This window comes from Perna viridis, chromosome 2 (genome assembly GCF_037379345.1).
Source record: "Perna viridis isolate PV_CMFRI_1.1 ecotype Kerala chromosome 2, ASM3737934v1, whole genome shotgun sequence".
NCBI classification, from domain to species: Eukaryota; Metazoa; Mollusca; class Bivalvia; order Mytilida; family Mytilidae; genus Perna; species Perna viridis.
Window position 1 is genome coordinate 58130967 of NC_142446.1, and position 21364 is coordinate 58152330.

Here is a 21364-nt window from a genome sequence, read left to right on the forward strand (position 1 = left end):
GGCACTTGAGATATTTTTTGTTTTGACCACCGCCATCAAATCAAAAAATATCTCAAGCGCCGAACGAGATTTGGCCGTGGACTAAGTCCAAAATTATCAGTTGTTTAGTCTTTGCATATTTGGTTTTCATTGTATTCTGAGTTTGGTGTCACTATAACGACTTATTTCATTTCAAAAATTCTAAATAAAAATACATCCGTACCTACCGACCCTACAAAAGTTCAGAATGGTGATCGGAAACATAACTTTTTTTTTCGGCCTTGGAGATTTCTCATCAATCGACTGGCATGAACCAAGTTAACTTACCTATCTGTCTTACATGCACTTGAAAGTGTTGATTTTATCCCGAAAAGTATTTTGTTGGAACAAAGATTCAGTAAATGCTGTACAATATAAGCATGCAGATCACAAATTGGATCACTAAGGTCAAGGATCAACATTAAATCACCTGGTAATGCATTTAATAAATTGAATGAATGAATGTGATCACATGACTACTATAATTTTCCCGAATACACTATGACCCACATTTACGGGTATGACCATGCGCGGGGACTGTGTAAACGCTTCGATGCTTTACATCGTCCGTGAGATACCCAAATGATAGCCAATGGCGTTAAGAAACTACTCAGTCCGTCATGAATTACAAATACCACATATGAGTGCAAACCGAGTCTAACAGTATTAAGTATATGTGTTAGCACGAAAACAAAAATTAAACCAAGTATAGGAATGGTCAGCTGATAGTCAGCGTCCCTCACATCGTGCAAATGTTTGGCTAAAACTGTGTTACGAAAGATTTCTGGTGATTATAGTAGTTTATATCCATAAAGACAGTCGAATTATTAACTCAATTACCTGCTAGAAGCAACGATGTCCTAGCTTTATAATGCTATATTAAAGTGCTATCGTTTTCAACTGTATTGTTATAGTATTAACTATCCAGACTGCTTGATCTAGACATCAACGTACATAAATAGGGAGCAACCATTTAATTTTTAGGGGGGGGGCAAAGATGAAATGTTCTATCCTGCGTTTTTCTCTTTAGCACAAAGCGATAAGAAATGTATAACAAAAAATATTAGGACGACGATAGATCCTGAGTATTGTGGCGTGTCCTGCTTTTTTTATTTCGTGAAAATTTCAATCCTGCCTTTTTATTTCAAATTTCACCCTAACCCATAAAACTCAAATGGTTGTTCCCTTAACACGAAAGGGTCTATTATTCATACCAGCAACAGCAATAACATATCTGTTGGAGATCAGTCTGTCATAGGCACAACTATCACGAAACAAATTATCTTCATCACCACCAGTGTTTCCAGAGGCAAATACATACACAGAACCCAATTGGTTTCTTCCCTAAAAAATGTAGCGGACATGAAACATTACATCTCTTTACTGTTGAGGTAAAAAATATGAATTAAGCATTTATCACTTTAATGATATTTCTCGAAGAAAATATTTACAAAAAGTATGTACATAAAAATACACAGGAAACATTATTTCATATGATTTTCACACAGATTTTATGTGATTTTCATCTACAGTAAATCGAGCTAATACAAGTTCTGAGTTCACGTGACATTCATGAGAATCGAGTTTATATGTGAATTTCATGTGAACTTTTCAAATGGAGTCCACGTTAAGTGAATTTCTCATGACAATTTACATTTATTTCATGTGAAGTTTATGTGAATTTTACGTGGAGCTCGAGTTACATGAACAATATATGCCTGGGCACGATTTTGGGGTAAATATCTTTTTTTTTCGATGCAGTCGGTATAATTTCGTTTTTTACCCTTTGACCTTAAAGACGCGCTGCCGTGGAAACGCAAGTCATCTGATCAAAATTCTGTTTCCGGATTGACCAAATACTTAGTGGAATTCGAAAAAAATGTATCGGAAATTGAAATTGCGTGTCATGTGTTATTTCCTGATGAAAATTATAAGTAAATAGAACAAATTTTGCTCCGTCGGCTATCTTTTTAGTACTTGTTATTTCTTTTGCAGCTCTGTTAGCATATCGAAATCATATGCTTTCTCTTGATACATGATTCGTTAGTATCTAAATCATTATGTATAAGATACGAACTCATTGTCTTAGAACAAAACCCGCGTCACCATCCGAAGTGATGCACTACGTAAACCATTATATAACCGGTTAACCACCCCCTTCCCCTAAAAAAGAATGATGAGCAAACATGGGGATAGCGATTGTACACTAGAGTAACGATATTTATCAGGTACGAACACCCTTACCTTCTCAAAAAATTTATACACCATAAACTGCACTGTAAATTTGCATATTCATTCCATATACATTTCCGGGACGGATCCCCCTTTTGTTGGATTTTATCTAAATTTGGGCAAATATGAACAAATAGCACCCTCCCCTCCAAAATTAGTGGATATTTATGAGTAAGACCACCTCTAATGTTCCAATTCTTAAAGCCTGCTCTTGGTCTGGTTTCAGTGGGTAAGACTTCGCTCCGGTGTGGAAATTCGAGAAACTACAGCTGTATACATCAATAATATCAGAATCATTGTGCAGATGATCAGCATCAAAACTATCGACAACATTTTTCCCGCCAAATCTTATATCTAAATAGAAAAAGAAACTGAACACATATTGAGCAAATATATCGATTGTAATATCAATGTATCTAAAAAGAAATGATGAACGACTGCGAGGACAGCGACAAACAAGCATTTATGTGGGTATGTTTTTAGAATTTGGGAAGTCTCGCTCTCGATTTATTTTGGGTTATTCACGATTATTAATTAATTGTAACATAAATATGGAATTTTCCTTTGATCTTTTAATCAAATAAACAACTTAAGGAGGTAGACCTAGCGTAAGGGACATAACTCTTGAAACCAATGATATGTTTGTATCATATTCAATTTCACTAAAGCCTCCCAAGCTTTCCTTTAAAACAGAATGAAATCACTCCAAGTTACTTTGATTCTTAAATGTGATTGGTGCAAAATGGTGAGTACAAACGTTCCAATGATTTGTAAGAGTTGTGTCCCTTAACCTAGGCCTACCTCCTTAAAGCTATTCTTTTAAAAATCATAATCTAACATGACGATTTGATGTTACACTATGTTTTGATGTCACAGAAAATAAATCATTTTCTAGATAAGTAGGTTATGGTTTAAACAAAATTCAATGGGTTTAATGATCGAGTACTCCCCACTTTCCCATTAAATGGACAACCTGCAAATCCATATTGAACTATTAAATCTTTCACAAGGATCAATATCGGGTGCTTTCGTCGAGGTACTCGTTAGTGCAGCAACATTATTTTTTACACAATATTAAAATACAATAATTTCAAAAAGAGAATCTACATGTGTACTTTTGAATTTATCTTAAGCTTACGTCTTCTGTGAATTCATTATTAGTCATTATAATACCTTGCCTATTTACATATTTAAACAAACTCATCCTGCAGATTCATTTTTAAATATTATGTGAAATCGTAAAAAAGGCGTGGCGTATATTATACCTATTATATTTATTATACAGATTTTCTCCATAATTAATGGATAATTACAACATTTTGTGATTGGCGGGTTGATAGTCCTGTTCTGGCATTTAGTGGGAGAATGTCCGACAGTGAAATTATAGAATTTATTCTACAATGAAAATTATCGGAATTCATAATACGGGAAACTTTCGATAAATCATTACTATCTATATGATGAAATACAATTACAGATAAGGTAACAAGATAATCACATGCACAAAATGGCGAAAGCACTAGTAATATGAACTCCCGTAAAAAACAACAAAAAATCAAATTATGAATTACTAGATGCCAAGTGAAAATCAGTTTGACTCAATACGATGAGTATTGTACTTTAAGAGTACTTCTCCGTCTAAGAATCAGGCAAAATGTGTATAAGGTGTGGCACATGAAGTAAAAATAAACAGAAATTTTACTGCATTACCCAAGTATTTATACCTCATAAACTCAAGAAATTACTATCAAGGTGTTTGTAAAGTTTGTCTTTTTAAAATATTGATAGTTCAAATTTAGATGAAGTGCAATACGAAAAATTGGCGAGAAAATTTTCCCTAAGTTTTTCTTTATATAAGCAGTCAACAAATATCTACGTCACCAATGCTTCAGGATAAATTTAAATAGCCTTTCAGTTGTTTTCTAGATTGATTTGAATATACCCGAGGCAAAAAAGACCAAATTGAGATAAATGATGTGCCACTCATTGCCCGATTCTAACAAAGAATGGTACTTTAAAATGTTTTAATCTTATTATGAACACTGTCCAATTTATGCTCAGGTTGTGATTGAATTATGCAGAGTACATGCCCTGAAAAATTCAGGCAAAGTGCGTTCATTACTTATAATTCCAATCTAGAAACAGAAAAAAATCTTGATTGGAATACATGACGTCCACGTGTTTTGAACAGCAACAAAGTTGAGAATTTCATAATAGCCCGTATTAGCGGAATAATCATTCAAAACACAACAAAATCATGTGTGAATCACATAAGTATCAATAGTATGAAATAAAAACATAAAAAGTAAAAATTAAAATCACCTGCTATCGTAGCTCCATAAGCTATACCAATGACGCCAATATCATTCTTTTTTCCGGCAATAATACCAGCTACCCTAGTCCCATGTCTGCAACAGAACACACTTATGTCACAGGGAAAATGTCTAAATTGGACCCTGAGTAATTCGAAAATCTTTCTTAACCAGGCACTTTTTAAAGCCCCTTCATGTGAATTTAATTGTGTTTCTAATTTTGATAAACCAAACTTTTGTAGTCAAAAAGGGGTTAAGTTGTGACGGGTTTTTTTAAAACGGCTGTGTTCTAAAGAGTTTTGAAGCACGTCATATTAGAATCAAACAATAACTGTGTACTGTTTAAAATATTCAGACAGGTTGATTAGTCTGGACAGGTAATGTGGCACGTAAGTTCTGCATAAGGCAGTAAGTCAGGAGATGCGGCATATTTTTTCTGCATATTTCATAGGTCAGATTATGTGATACATTGTTTATGCACAAGTTGATGGGTCAGACGATAAAGGTTAATAAAAAAAATACCGAATTGATGGACAAAAACTTCGAAAGTCAAAAGCAATATTCCGAAGAAAGTGAAAATAACTAAATATACGTCAATATTAAGATCTGACATGCTGTTTTCACTGTAAAGATGATGTGGCACATTGTAACTGCGTGTTTCAGTGCGTATAGTTATGCGTGTTTGTAAGTGAGCCAGATGATGATGTGCATTGTTTCTGTGTGTTTCAGTGGGCTAGAAAATGTGCATCGTGCTACACTGAGGAAGAGGTAACCCTAAGTTTGCTGAATGGATCCCGTAATATATCATTCAGTGCAGATAATCAGATGATTTGATGCATGTACCTGTGAAAAGTCAACAAGGGAACCAATATTCTAGCCGAAATAAAAAGGATATAATCCTGGGACAAAGATCAGACACGGAAAACAGACACGCACAACAAAGAATAACCAAAATAATTCATACAAAGTAACAACAGTAAATGAGCAACAAACTGGAAGCATGGTCAACAAGTAGAGAAGCGCTATTTGTTCCCAATGGAATGCCGCCGATTGTTTGTTGAAAAACGCGTCCACCACACTGGACAAATATGTTGTCAATAAAAAATTCCAGCATTCTGAAAACATCTTCGGTATACTTGAAAAATGATTTGGAATTGTTTTTTACAAAGTATGAGGAATCTATATTAAGAACTTCATATTCGTATCTAGGTGTAGCGCCTTTTTTGGAGTAAAACGATATAAAATGTTTATGAGTCGAGATTTAAACTCTAGTATTGGGAAAAGAAGTGTAAAGAGTTGAACAATTTTGATGTTATAGTATTCCGATAAAAATCTTGAATTGAGGGTTTCCAGAAGATCGGAGTCTTTGAAAACTGGTGTAGCATTGACACTTATTGACCTACTTAAAATTTCCATGCGTTTCAAAATTAACTGACCTCACAGCCTTTACCCACTCCTACAGATAGTCAATGTCCTCTTCATCTCGTTTTATCTATTTTCTTTCTTAGTCCTCCACACCATCTATAAGAACTTTATAAAGTAATTCCAATTTATGGAGCGTGTTTCATGGTACTTGGGACCTTCGTTTTCGATAATTTTTAAATCTCGATTTCCTGCAACAACCTTTTGTAACTGAAAATTGTGGATGCAATAGGTGAAGTATAGGAATATGAAATAATCGGTATTGATTTGTCCTTGAAGTAAAAGGGAATTTTGTTTCTTAACGTTTTTAAGATGGGAGATATAAGCCAAATTAATTGCATCTGTACATCTGTTGACAAACGGTAATGGAAGAGATTATCGTTTTTCTTCATCTTTATCACAAACTAGTTTAAAGAGCTAGTCTGTGGAAACCAATATCCAAAATGATGGCCACAAGTCTGTATAATGATGAAGTAGGTTCAGAAACAGGAGTGTCAAAACTTGTTTTGTAAATGGGGTGCAGTAGAGTGAGTGGTATAGAATAGAGTTTAGTTCGAATGTGATGAGGTCCTAGAGGTATTTGTATGAAAAAAGTAGACCATCAAAGGAGATACCATGCATCTTAGTTGATGTATAGAGGCGATGGCAATGACTCCTTTTTTTTAAAGTGATGATGTTGCGCATTGTTTATGTGTGTGACATTTAGACAGATGGTGTGATAACTGTATTTCGTAATTAAATTGGTCATCAGATGTGACACTATGTCTCTGTGTGTTTTAATAGGACAGATGATGTGGCAAAATAATTTTATCTTTTGCATGATTCAGCAGGTCGGAATAACTGACAGTTTAGTCCATATTCATATTTATTGTTTCTAGTGTTTTAAGTGGCTATTGTCAATGTAAGTCCAAAATTTATGGTGCAAGCCACTTTTTTATAATCCTGACACGTTTTGTGTACACATTTATGAAAAAAATCTCTAGTTAGAATGTCATCTGTTTAAATGGATTTTTTTCACTTTGAAGATTTTTTTTATGAAATGAAAGAACACAGAATAAAAGATAAAATGTTGGTGCTGAATTTTTGTAGTCAGTGTCCGCTTACAATCAAGTAATATTCCCTTCGTGTACTCTTCATTCCGTCATTTATTTCTATTTTCAGTCAATAAATTTCTATATCAGTGATTTTCTATATCAGTGATTTTCTATATCAGAGAATTTCTATATTCCGTGAGTATATTTCCATATATCGTCAGCGAATTGTTATATTCCGTCAGTGAATTTCTTTATTCCATCAGTGTGCCTACACTTGTAAGAAGATGTACTTATGAACATAGTTCTACAAAATTGGTCACCGTTTGTAGAAAAAAGATTTTTTAAAGGCTTGGAGATTTCATCGCCAATATCCAAGTATCTACAACATCTACTGAAGTCTTAAGCTTAAGTATAAGCATGATATAATGGCATCAATCTGATAGAGAACCAGTTACCTTCAAGAGCACACAGGTTTGATCTTCCCAAGCAAACCCTTCATTACCTTTAGTAAAATAGTAATCAAGGAACCAAGGTTATAGGGTAATCAAAAGGATGTAATCCAGGGAAAAAGACCAGACATGGAAAACAGACATACACAACATAGAACATAAATTTACTAAAATCATACATACAAAGTAACAAAAGCAAATGAGCAACTTGGATAAGAACAAAATAATCAAATCTGTCAAAATAAATATTACACCATCGTAGCAGCTTGCACCTCAATGGGCCTGACTTGGTACAGGCATTTCAAATGCAACAGTGGGTTTAATCTAGAATTTACAGCGCGCCAAAACGTCCCTCTTCTATTTTGGCGATCTGTCAAAATAAATATTACACCATCGTAGCAGCTTGCACCTCAATGGGCCTGACTTGGTACAGGCATTTCAAATGCAACAGTGGGTTTAATCTAGATTTTACAGCGCGCCAAAACGTCCCTCTTCTATTTTGGCGTGAATATACCAGAGGTGATTAAATAGCATTTGCATGCTTTTGTGTCATAATTGGGAAATCAGAGGTCACATCAACAGAAAGAACAATTTACAGAAAGGACAATTTACACAAAAAAAACCAGTCATTACTCATTTTTTAAGAAGAAACTGGGTATTTTTCAACTAAGGACTGATATCTTAAAAGAATTTGGCAAGAGGCCTTCTAACACGTACTTCTAACTCCTCATACCCCTGCTGCATAGGTAAAATTACATATATCTGTACATGTACATGTATATATAGTGTATATTTGTTCCTTAAAAATGTCTTCCCAATACTTCATTTGTTCATTTAAACATTCCTCTACATAAAAGGGTAAATTTAGAGGTGGTAATAACACGCACTGAATGCAGAATAGATAGTTTTTCCAAGACTAATTAAATGTATATCTCCGGTCTTCGAGTAATGAGATCTCTAGACTGGAAAAAGACAACGTGCACAAAAATATGATTAAACGAGATTGGTGTGTATCAGAATGGACCAATTCAGAAACTGTATTTGCACACTGGGACTGCTATTGTTCGTGACGTTCCTCATTTGCCAAAACGTATATTACGGGGACGCTACGACGACGCAACGCCGTTTACGAGAAAGGAAGTTGATTGGTCCAATATACTATAGCTTTTAACAAGTACATGATTCGAATTATGTGTGTATATATATACACAATTTGAATCATGTACTTGTAAAAAAAGATATATATATATACAACGTCTCAGTCTAGCTGGCCGAGGAGTCTAGGGCGCTGGACCTTGTGCAGGCGCTGTTGCCATAGATGTCACAACGGTACGAGTTCGAGTCCCGCGGAGGGAAAAACCAAAAATTTGCAAATTTGCGATGCAAATTTTTGGTCGTTCCCTCCGCGGGACTCGAACTCGTACCGCTGTGACATCTATGGCAATACCGCCTGCACAAAGTCCATCGCCCTAGACCACTCGGCCAGCTAGGCTATATCAGAATAGAGCTTTCGCTGGCCGGGTCATTCCTCCTCGTAGGATTAATCTAGGGCTGTAACTTAGTACACGATGTATGGTAGTACGGGACATATATATTTCTCTTCCATGATGTGAATTAATCAGTTGGTGTTGTATCTTTAAATCTTTAAACAAAAGAAAGGAAACTTAGGAAACTTGAGTAATAATTTTAGAATCGATTTTTTGCAATTAGATATCACAATTGTCTAAATATACAATAGAGAGATTGATTGAATGCACTAAATATTTGAAGTGACGACAAGGGTACAATATAATCAACACAAAAATGTCACTGGTCAAAACTGGCCGTTCATGCAAACTGGTTATCCTATGTCGACTTCTTATTTCAAAAATAAGAATAATTGAAATTATAAAACAACTGTTGTAGTTTGTGGCTATATATACATTCCTTTTATTTACCGCTGTAATATTATGATCGCTTTATTTTTGTCAGTGCGCGTACGATCTTACAACATCCCATTCTTTTTGTTCAGAAAACATTTAAGAATCCTCTTATGTTACCCCTTACATAATGCTTCCACAAACATGAAATCTGGAACCTGATTGGCTAATCTGGAATGTCACCTGACAGATATGAAAATAAAGTGTTGTTAGATCATACGTGTTGTGACTGAATGGAACAGGTAGTAAGTCTAAACTTAATAAAATTGTGTTTACTTACGTGAGAATTTTTTTCCCATCTTTTGGTTTTTCAAAGAACCATCCTTTTTCATCAGGTTCAACTTCGTAAGGAACACTGATATTTCTATTCTGTAATTAAACAGCAGAGAACGTTTAATGTTCTTTTCTAACGGCGGTACTGATGGAAGCCTCAAATATTTACTTTAAACAGACAATGGCCAATAAAGCCCTATATATTTCTGCAATATTTAAATGTTTATATGAATATTGTGGAGCAAAATCAAGCTCCGTCTGATTGAAAAGGGAGTTGTATAATATATGTGAAGGACTAGTTGCACGTTGTTTTACCTTATAAATGTACTAAATTGATATGAAGAAAACATATCGGTCCATATATTATTTACATATGCAGAGTAAATACAAATTCAAAATAGGCTTATTTTGGGACAAAAATTAAGTTAGCAATGTCGAACATTATAATGCGCAAATATATTTGCCTTACTGCTGCAGATCTAACAATATCTAATTGGCAAATTTATATTTTACATAGGTACAAATGTCTTAATAAAAGTGTTGAATAAGCTCTGAGTTAACAAATGTCTGTCCCTGAAAAATCAAAATGAGGGAATAAAAAAGCAGTGAGTGACAGCGATTTGCAAGTATGTATTGCGAACTACCGTCAATATAGAAGACTGGTCCGTGTTAAGTCGATGAGTATGTGTGACATATATAGGTAGAGCCTGAGTAGAGCAAACGGATTTCCTCATGGAAGTGTATATTGACCATCCATGCATGTTCATCTACAGTTCCACAGGCTCTATACAATAATGGCTTTGCACAAGGACATTGCCTTCGAAAACAACACAAAATAATGATCTGAAGGAAAACACGAATACTTTCAATTATGTTAAATCTGTGACTAATTTTCATATAAATCATTACATTATAGTATCGTATATTAAGAGTTTTTATTTTGATTCGCAATTGCGAAATTTACATAAAGCGAAACTCAATTCCCCCACAATTATTACTCGCCAAAAAAAACATGATTTAACTAGATTGGTACAGCACTGAAATATTTAAGTAACTTGTATATACTTACAATAGGGAGATCTTCGTGATCATCGATCCCAAGGTCAACCACACCCACTATAATGCCTTTACCGTTAATACACCTTCTCCATGCTGGCATCACATTCATATGATAACCACTGTCATTTCTTTTGTGCTAAAAGGAATAAGGTCTTGATACAATATACCAAAATGTCTCTTTGCATTTACTCGTTTGGAAAAAATATGTATAATGCAATTATAATTACTTTTCCCCGTAAGTTGACCTAAATGGGAATGGTCAATCATCCTGGTGCTGATCTTGGAATATTCTACCCTAGAAGGTAAATTTATTACCATGGTATACTAACTTAATATTTTTGCGGGAGATTTATTTTCACTAATTTGAAAGGTAACATAACATCGCAAAACAAATCGCCAAGAACAATTAATTCCTTCGTTATGGAAAACATTTTATTATACAGTGTGTAAGTCGCGCGAAACAAATTGATATCCCGAACGCCAAAAATAAAGCAACTTTGGTTAGAACATCGACCACTACAATCGGTCTTTCTGGTTACACCAGGGAGTGTATTAATATACAATCCCTGGTTACACGGAGAAAAACCTCGGATGCACAAGGTGGAAGAATTTGTACGGACTTTGACCGATCCGATTCTAAAATTATTGTAAAACTGGTTTAATTTTTTATCATTACTTTTTTCATAGCTGTTTGCTTCGCACCAAAATTCTTGAAAGTGTTATTGTTATTTATTTCAAGTGATATCTAACTGAATTTTTAGCGCCATCTGGTGGTCTGAACTACTTTGATTTGCGTATGGCTACAATTCCGGCTATTTTTTCAAGAAGAAATTCTCCTTTCTGCATCCGAGGTTATGCTTAACAAAAGAATATTTTTAAACTATTACATGTACCTACCAAATACCATTTCTGTTGATTCCATAATGGATCCTTGATTCTGCCCGGACATGGATTGCACTCAAACGACTACAAATATAGTCAAACTTAAAAACAAACTTGTAAATAAATAATCAATGGAACCAAGATTCTAGTGGAAATTAAAAGAATGCAATCCAAGGACAAAGACCAGACAAGGAAATCATGCAGACAAACACAACAAAGAACACTTTTTTCATATGAAAATAACCAAAATAATACGTACAAAGATACAAAAGTAAATTAGCAACTCGGTATCCACTAAAAACTGGGAGCATGAACCAGGTGCACCAATAGGGTAGGAGTCCTGTGCTTTTCTATAGACACCCGCCGAGTTGCTAATAAAAAGTCAAGTCCGGGAATACTATAAATGAAATGCTCTGTACTTTAAGATGAGTAATTTATGTTTTCCTAGTGAATAAAAAAGAATGAATATCAATTCATCGATGGATTTCTTCTTCTTTGTTCATTAAACCTAAGCCAAAAAGCAAATCACACGCCTTTATATTCGATATTTACAAAGTAAACCTAGATAATATTCCTTGAAGCTGTTTATATGCAAATTTTAGCGTGAAAAATACTTTCTAGTAATCATCCAAATTGAATTAAAAATACATGTACTATATACGGCATGGTCAAAATGTATTCTGGTAGTTTACTGAACCAACTTGGTTCCCTGTATTGCTCAACGTAAAATAATGTGTACGTGTCTCCTCTAAACACTTCATCAAAGACCTCTTTCTATTTCATATAAGTCCCATTTAATTGAGTAAAATGCCCAATCCCATTTTTTAAAACATTTTTTCACCAAATTACTCTTTTATTTAGAAATAAAAAGAATGTGATTTTTTATTTTTATTGGGTGTTTCTACATCATTTTTCCAACATATTTTTTCGTGTTGAAAGTAGAAAAAACTCAGCAACGCTATCTTAATTAATGCCCCCATTTTCTCGTTTGAAAATATGCACCCGTTGATCTCCAAATATATTTGGATCAAAATAAAAAAGAGTGTGTACAATGGTAATACGTAATAAAAAATTATGTGAAAATCTTATCAAATTCCATGCAGATGTGTACAATGAGTTATGGATAAGACATAAATATATCTCACGCCCGAATAATTTGCTGATGTGAGACCTAAAAAACTTCACATTAAAATCTGAAATAAAAGTTACATATTTTCAATACAAATCGGATCCTGTTATTTCAATAAATTCTATTCAGTGGTGTGGTAGGGGTAACGATAAGAGATGGGTACACCTTGTCCCCAAATTCATAAAGGATAAAGCTAATGTTTCGTTACGTGAAACCCCAAGAGTTATTGGATCAATAAGCAAATAAAAGTGCACATATTCAATACAGAATTCTGGGAAAGTTTTATAAAATTCCATTCAGATGTGTAGGAGGGGTAACGGATAAGAGATGGGTACAAGTCTCCATATTTACAAATGATAAACTATGTTTCGCTGTGTGAAAACCCCAAAATTTATTTGATCAATACAAAATGAAGATTCTGGGAGTTTCATAGAATTCCATCAGTATTGTAGGAGGGGTAACGGTTACGAGATGGGAACACCATGTCTCAATTTTCAAAAAATGATGAATTTAATGTTTTGCCATGTAAACTCTTAGTTAATTGGATAAAAATTTTAAAAAAAAGAAAACTAAAGGTGCACTTATTCAATACGAAAGACATATTCTGTGAAAGTTTCATAAAATTCCATTCAGTGGTGTAGGAGGGGTAACGGATAAGAGATGGGTACACCATATCTCCATATTCATACATGAAAGTATGTTTCGCTATGTGAAACCCCAAAATGTATTGGATCTACAAAAAAATAAAGGTGCACACATCCAATACAAAATGAAGATTCTGTGAAAGTTTCATAAAATTCCATTAAGTGGTGTAGGTGGGGTAACAGATAAGAGATAGGTACACCATAATTCACAAATGATCAAATGATGAAGACAATATTTTGCTTCGTGAAAACCGGAAATTAAAATCTAAAACAGGAAGTGCACAACAATGGGAATATAATTTGAACTCCGAAAAAAGGTTAATTATATTCTGTTCAGTGGTGTAGGATGAGTAACGGCTAATACGTGATAATCAGGAACAAGAACTATGTAGTAAGCAAAAAGATACAATTACATACTCAAACGGAAGACATGCAAAACAATACTATAACAAATATCTATTCTAAACAGACTTTTGAAGGAAGCTGATTGGCTGGAAAATGTACAATAAAATTTGATAGGAATTTTGTTTTTGAAAAAAAAAAAAGTTCTGTAACCCATAATGATTTTGTAAGAGTAAGGAAGTATATCAAATGATTTTTCTTTTTTCACAAATTTTAAAGAAATTCTATACAAAAGTTTTTGATCGTTCACGTCATAAATTGGAAAGTTTCCTACATAATCAATATTAAATCTTGTAAGAAAAATCGCCAACGATTAGACTCAATTAGGTTTCGAAATCAAGTTTGGTGACTGTTTTTCAGACAAAAAAATCTCCAGCATGTATATGCAACATCATCGTTGAGAAAAATCATGAAAATCTATACACCAAAATTAGGCGTGTTTTTTTTTTGGGGGGGGGGAGACTATATTTGCCGCACTTCTAGGACAGTTTTCAGTACAATATTTTATTTTTCGTACTGAGTCTTTGCGAAATTCGACCAAAGGCTCAGGCTTTCGACTTATTGTCATGCTGAGAGTCATCTCTTATAACGTGATAAAGACGGGTTATGTTTCCAATAAAAATTACATATGAAACAACAGAGAACATAATTTGACGATGCCTCTTACATCTTCTGCATTTTTCATGTTTTATTATCATTTCCTGATGTCGTCGTTAGTATTTTCCATCACAACAATGAAATCGGGTGTCTTTTTTTCTAGTAAACCAATGTAATTGTTTTCCTTGATGATTAAAAGTCAAGTAGTAGTCTTTGTAAGAATCATGAAATTCTGCAATATGCCATACATCCCTAAAAAGGCTACACATTTTGTATTTAAGTTTCTTCGTAGGTCTATACGATGAAATGTATAATTATTCATTTCAATCTGTCTGCTCTTAGAAGATAATCCACATAGAAAATCCAACAGTTTCTATTGTATGTAAGTATCATTTACAGAGTTATATCCCTTAATTTTGAATTCTACAGTATAATACATATAATTGTCTCCCTTAAGACCGAGGATAATATGAAAAGCCACATGTTAATTTCTGTTTACATTAACATTTAAAAAAAATATATCAAAAATAAAAATAAGTAGGCGTTCCAATCATGAATATCACACTTTTTGCATGAATCTTATATGGAATGATATCAAAATGTTTAGGGTGGTATGGTCAACTTCCCATTATCACTCACACGGCTTTGATGACTTCTTTTGATAAATAAATACCAGATAAATCACATTGATCCATGTTCTCTCATTCTGAAAACTCTGGATGTTGCAGTTTAATCAATTGTTACCAAGAAAAATCAGTAATTTTATTTGTTAACTATGCATTGCGAAAGCCACCTTGAAACAAATTAGGTTCGACAAGGCGGGTCCGGTGCGGCGTTGGACCACCTCTGGATCTGCCACTGGTGGTTTAGGAGGCTCGGAGGAGTAACGGATAAGAGATAGGCACATCAACTCTATGTGCAAAGGAAGGAAAGACGGTCACTCCTATCACTATCTAACCATATTTGCAATGTGGCATAGTTAACGTTTTTTTTCACTTTTAACATCGAATATAGAAATTTAAAAAATAACGGCACAAAAAACAGGAAAAAGACGAGAAAGAGAACACTAAACATGCAAATTTACCCTTCAAGAAAAACAGGTGAATAATGTTATCAACGATATAGTCGGATATATGAATATTATGGGGTTGAAAAGTGTAAAACATGTCTTAAACTGCACATATAACTTTCATTTAAAATAAAGTTATCAACACTTTAATGAGTATTATTTACTCGAAAATTCCAACGAAGAGCGAACAAAAAATGGACAGATAGCTACGTACATGCATATAGTAGGGATACACAAAACAAGTTTGAGCAGTTTGATAAATGCATAAAACGCGAAAGAAAATGTGATATCAAATAACTGATCAATAAATAAAAGAACCAAGGGTGAACAATTCCGGTTGTAGACATCCAATTAACCATATTAACAATACAATTTATAAATCACAAAAAGGGAAACCAAGGAAAATAGTGTTTATCATGTCAGAATTTTTCTTCGTCATTCTAGTTAAAATAAGACCTGTCAATGCTTTTTTCCAATCACTGCATGTAAGATCAAAAAAACATTCTATTCTACTTTGTTCAGATGACCTACATGTATTCAGAATCCCTGTGTTTTTTCCTTTGAATTATGCTTTCAAAATCATGATAGAAGAAATCTTATTGACTTATCAGAAAGTAGAATGGAGTGTTGTACGTTAGATCGTACGCGCCATGACAGAATTGAACATTCGATAGGTCTAATTTTAATAAGATTGCATGCTTCGTATACATACCATAAACAGGCAGAGAAATACCCTGAAAATTACATTTATCATTGATGACAAAGGAAATTAACGTGTTAATTACAGAAGTCGTATATAAAATTCTTTTTGACAAGAACATTTTAATTATATCTATTGCAATTTAAATTTATATCCTAAAACTATTATTTTGCTTAGTTATGGCACTACATTTTGAGTGAATACACTGTGGTGAAATCTCATTTTTGATATATCAGTCTTGTGGTTGCAATTCAAATGATGGTAAACATTAACTTTTACACGTGTAAAAGCTTATTTTGGCTTGAAAGAAACAGAGCATTAAACTTCGACTTCAACAGATGTCTGTCATCGTCATGGTTTATACACTATGAAAATGGGATAGAGGTGAAACATATAAAATGCAAGATCACAAAAAAATGTCTCAGTATAAACCAGCATACAGTATCATAGCTAGTTCTGACTAATAGAAAGAAAGGTTACTTACCAAATGGGTATGTATACGTTGTTCAATCTCATCGTCTAAAAATACAAAATAAACCAAAACATTTATATCAAAAATATTAATATTTATTTCTATATGATAAAATTAACAAATGACATCGATATGCCTAAACGTCTCAAAAAGGAGACTCTCGGTGATGTTGTAAAATTGAAGTGTAATTTTGAAATAATGTCTTTTTAAATAGGTTTATTTTTGCCCAATTCCTGTCTAAAACTCAAATTCTCGCAAGTTTGAGTTCAAAAACTACCTCTTATATTTTGTCTTAAGATTAAAAAAATTAAAACCTTTCACAAATAAAAATATGTGTCGACCGACATAAAAGGTTACAACTCAGTGATTTGATACAATATACCGCTTTTCGTGTTTGCTATAATGAGTTGAAAGAAGTATGATATAAATGTTAAGATGAATGGTCAAGAATACATCCATTTTTTTTTTCAAGGCGGGAAGCTTTTAACAGAATTTTTATTATTCGGCATGTCCGTCGTCATCTTATTTTATAACCTCCACGCATCTATTTATAATTATAAGGACAGTTTGTGATACCAGTAAATTTACAGTTTAAATATGACCATTCTTGAATTTAGAAACAACAGGGACGTTGCCACTAGCTGCAGGTGCACTATAGGTATTTTCAACCCAGCAGTCAAACTTGTCTGATAACAAACTATTCATCGTGTATTTTTTACAGAAATTTGCCTTCATACAAAAAACCCTATAAAAACCTTCAGCTTCATTCTTTGTTTTAAAATTCGGGTTAGAATAATGCAGCTCTTTTCACATATTCCGATACAGCTTATCGGTACTGGATTTGGCACCCTTAGCCATTTCTTGTATACAATTTACTTTTGAAAATTGAACTTCTTAATTATTTGATTCTAATGCCGCCAACAATTAAAGGTTAGTCCTTGAAACAGGTGTACAGCATAATGACTGAAGTTTGCAATATTTGTATTATAGGTATTTTTGAATCCACAAATTTAATCATATTTATCTAAAATGACAATGACACTAATAATCATTGATTTTTTCCAGTATTTTAGTATGAATATACACGACTATTAAATCGTCATTTCAATTTGGTTTGTATCTGTTTTCTTACTTGACTTTGATTTTACCATACTGTCCAACAGAGGCTATGTTTGCAAAAAAAAACTGTTATTCTTGTAGTTATCATTTCTTCCACAACAGAAAAGTTATATTCAGTCAGTGACCGTAAACGGTTTAAGTAGCACTACTGCTAATCATGCAAATGTGGTTCATGGTTAAAAAGCCTACATATTTTTATTTTTGATATTTTGTTTGAATTGCCATTGTAGTAAACAGAAATTAACATTCAGTTTTTCATATAACCCGTATTAGGAGATAAAAAATGTATAGAATGCACTGTAGATTTCAAAATTACGAGAGATAACTCTGTAAATGACACCCAAATACAATAGAATCTATCGGATTTTCAATGTTGATTATCTCCTAATAGAAGGCATATTTGAATGAATAATTACACATTTCATAGTATAGACCCATAAAAAAACTTAATTACAAAAATAAAAATATGTAACCTTTTTTTTTTTGGGGGGGGGGTGTATCACATTTTGTCAGATTTTGCATGATTCTTACAAAGACTGCTACTTAAAACGTCACTATTCTTTTAAAATTTTGCTGCAGTATAAAGGCAACAATGCACTGGCTTAGCTCGACACAGCCTCGCATTTTCCTGCGGTTCTAAAACTCATCCGCATATAAGTTTTAACTCGTCAGTACGCTGTTAATGTCCATAAAGCTTATGGAGTACAAATGTGGCGGTAATGTGTTAAAGTGTAAGTTTTTGTGAGAGTTTATTTAAAGCATCACTGGATTTGCTCAGAATTGTTTTTCCATAAAATGTTAGAAAAAAATAAGTTTTTGATTCAATTATCTGCCCTTGAATGTTCATTTTTGGTGCATTTCAGCGAAATTATACCTCAATCAACCAAAATGATATGAAAAATCTGGATCTTTGATTCTGATGGTGCAGATAGTCAAAATACATTTTTAAAATAGTGAGATTTGTCATGCAATGCACCATGTTTCACCCACTACCTGATTCTTAAAGAGACTGACACCTAAAGTGTGGATGGAGGCAAACTAGAGTACTAGAACTGTCACGAACAATGTTATAAACATCCGACGATTCATAACATAAGCTTAGTTTTCATTAATCTTTTTATTCTAAATGGCCGTTTATGATATCTTTATCTGTCGCATAAGTTCCTCTGAAAAAGATTATTGTAAAACAAAATATTGTTAAAATTCTTAATACTGAAATGTCTTTTTCGTTTTAAAATTATTAAAGCCATTATTAAAAAAATTCATTATACTTACAGCACAGTCCGAAAGCTGACACCAACTAGCCGCCGACGAGATAAAATTGTCACTTAATAAACTATGTATAAGTACATCCCGGAATGAACGGCGGACGCCGCGCACTTTAAATGATTCATTCGTACAACATGTCATTTAAAAGGGGTTTTACTTGGAAAGAAATATAAAACCTTTCGATTGTAACCCGTGTAAGGTTTGAATCATCCCAAAACACCAATAATTTGTTTAAAACAATTACGTTAGTCCTATGATAATATGCTGAACAACACCGCTTTCATTTTAGTTAACTTTTTTTTTCAAATTACGAGTTTACTATATATTCCATATATTTATTGACATGTAAACTGGTACATTGGACACGGACTCATCTGTTTTAAGCGAGCTCTGCAGAGACAATTGACCACAACAATTTATTAAAACAAAATGTTTTAATATCAATAAAACAATATGGCTTTGCTATCGAAAGTGAGTGCGAAAAGAAGTTATATATTTTGTCACAAAGCTTTTGTCACTTATGATCACTTTACAAACTATAAGTATTCATTTTATAATTTACAATAAAAGTATCTGTTGCAAGCTTGTATTAACACCTGCCCCGTCCATGGCAAGCTCAGCTTCAATCGGTATTATAACGTACATGTACATGCTTATTCAATAACCGGAACTAAAAAAAAAACAGTTAGTAGCCGCATTTTTTTGCCCTCCCCATCCCACAGATAACGTTATACCCCAAGACTGACAACTTATTAATACATCCGGTATTATTATCAAATGTGAACAAAAGCACGTAGCAATTGAACATGCGATAAAAGATTGTATATAACTCACTATACAAATCTTTGTGTAAGTGCATCCAGGAATGCTTGGCGGACGTCACACTGTTCAAGTGATTCAAGCAACAAGTTATTTGAAACAATAGTTTAATTGTGGAGGTATTTAACAAATAATTATAATCAGAATTTTGAAGAGCCGGGTCGATTGGCTCAGCCAATTTCTGAAAGAGTGCTCAATGTATTGTTTAATAAAGGCTTGTGTAGTTCGCTCAAGTAAAACCATACTCAGTATGTTAAAAGGATTCTATCGTTTGCTTATACTAAGAATATTAAGGTCTCTATCGTTCGCTCAAGTAAAACCATACTCCAAATGTGAAAGGATGGTATCGTTTGCTCATACTCAGAATAGTAAGACCTTTATCGTTCGCTCAAGTAAAACTTTTCTCAGAATGTAAACATTTGGTAGAGTAAGTAGAAAAATAAAAAGCGTCTTTTGGGCTTTGTCAGTCGACAAATATTGAACACGATCAGAATGAGTTAACTGCTTTGTTGGATGACCATTGACCATGCAAGTTAAACTTTATTAGATAAATTAAGAAGCTGTGTAGGTCTAACAAGTAGAACTCGGAATATAAAATGACTTCGGCGCTTCTGTATCGCTTTATTACGATTCATCAATATATTTGTTGTCAATATTGAAACTTTTCATGTATTATGCAGAAGTTTTTTTTTTCGATTTGCTGTGCCCATTTACGAAATTCAGCTACTTTTCAGCTTATTTTCAAGAATTCTACCGAGCTAAATTTTTAGTATAAAAATCTGCACACGAGCAGAAACAGATCTTTATCAAATCTTTATCCTTTTTATTTATTTCATCATCCAAATCCCTTTGTAAATGTTTGAAACACTGAATGGACAAACTAAATCAGTTCTTACTTATTTAATCTGAATAGTGTTCAACACCACACATAGTTTGATGAAGACGCCTTTCTACAATAACAATGATTAAGGATGTAGACCTAGGGTAAAGGACATAACTCTTGAAATCATTGACATGTTTTTATCATATTCAATATCACCAAAGCCTATCAAGCTTTCATTTGAAACAGAATGAAATCAATCTAAGTTACTTTGATGTTTACATGAGATTGATATGAAATGCTAATACAAACGTTCCAATGATTTGCACGAGTTAAGACCCTTACTCTAGGTCTACCTCCTTAAGTTGATCTGTCAGTGGCGTTGATGTATGATACTCCATCTCGAAATGCTAAATATACAAGACTTTAAGTTGTTCATGTCTCCGAACAAAGAACACTTGACAAAACTCATGTTGTTTATGTTTTTTTTTCTGTAATGCTGAACCTTCAAACCATTGTTCAAATAGATTCAACGGCTTTGGAGGAATTAAGCTTACACATTTATATAACAGTAAAATCCTGTAATCCCACCCCAGCCCCTTTCATATGAAGAGTATGTTGAAGAGTGGTTAACCGAGATTCTATAGCAGAAATCAAACGAAAGTAATCCAGAGACAAAGACCAGACACTGTTACAGATCATACAACAAAGAATAACCAAAATA

The 21364-nt window shown here is 33.4% G+C and overlaps 1 protein-coding gene across 1 annotated transcript in view; it reads right to left on the minus strand.

The window, feature by feature from the left end:
- Positions 1-19157, minus strand: part of LOC148626230 (neuroendocrine convertase 2-like) — a 40340-nt gene extending 21183 nt beyond the window's left edge. Inside the window, exons 1-9 of the mRNA XM_088570060.1 lie at positions 19008-19157; positions 16626-16660; positions 16154-16175; positions 11616-11684; positions 10729-10854; positions 9667-9755; positions 4573-4658; positions 2432-2604; positions 1233-1362 (exon numbers count right to left, since the gene is read on the minus strand). Coding sequence (XP_088426186.1) covers positions 1233-1362; positions 2432-2604; positions 4573-4658; positions 9667-9755; positions 10729-10854; positions 11616-11684; positions 16154-16175; positions 16626-16660; positions 19008-19142 — 865 coding nt within the window. The 5' untranslated portion in view covers positions 19143-19157. The remainder of the gene's footprint in view (positions 1-1232; positions 1363-2431; positions 2605-4572; positions 4659-9666; positions 9756-10728; positions 10855-11615; positions 11685-16153; positions 16176-16625; positions 16661-19007) is intronic.
- Positions 19158-21364: the final 2207 nt, after the last annotated feature.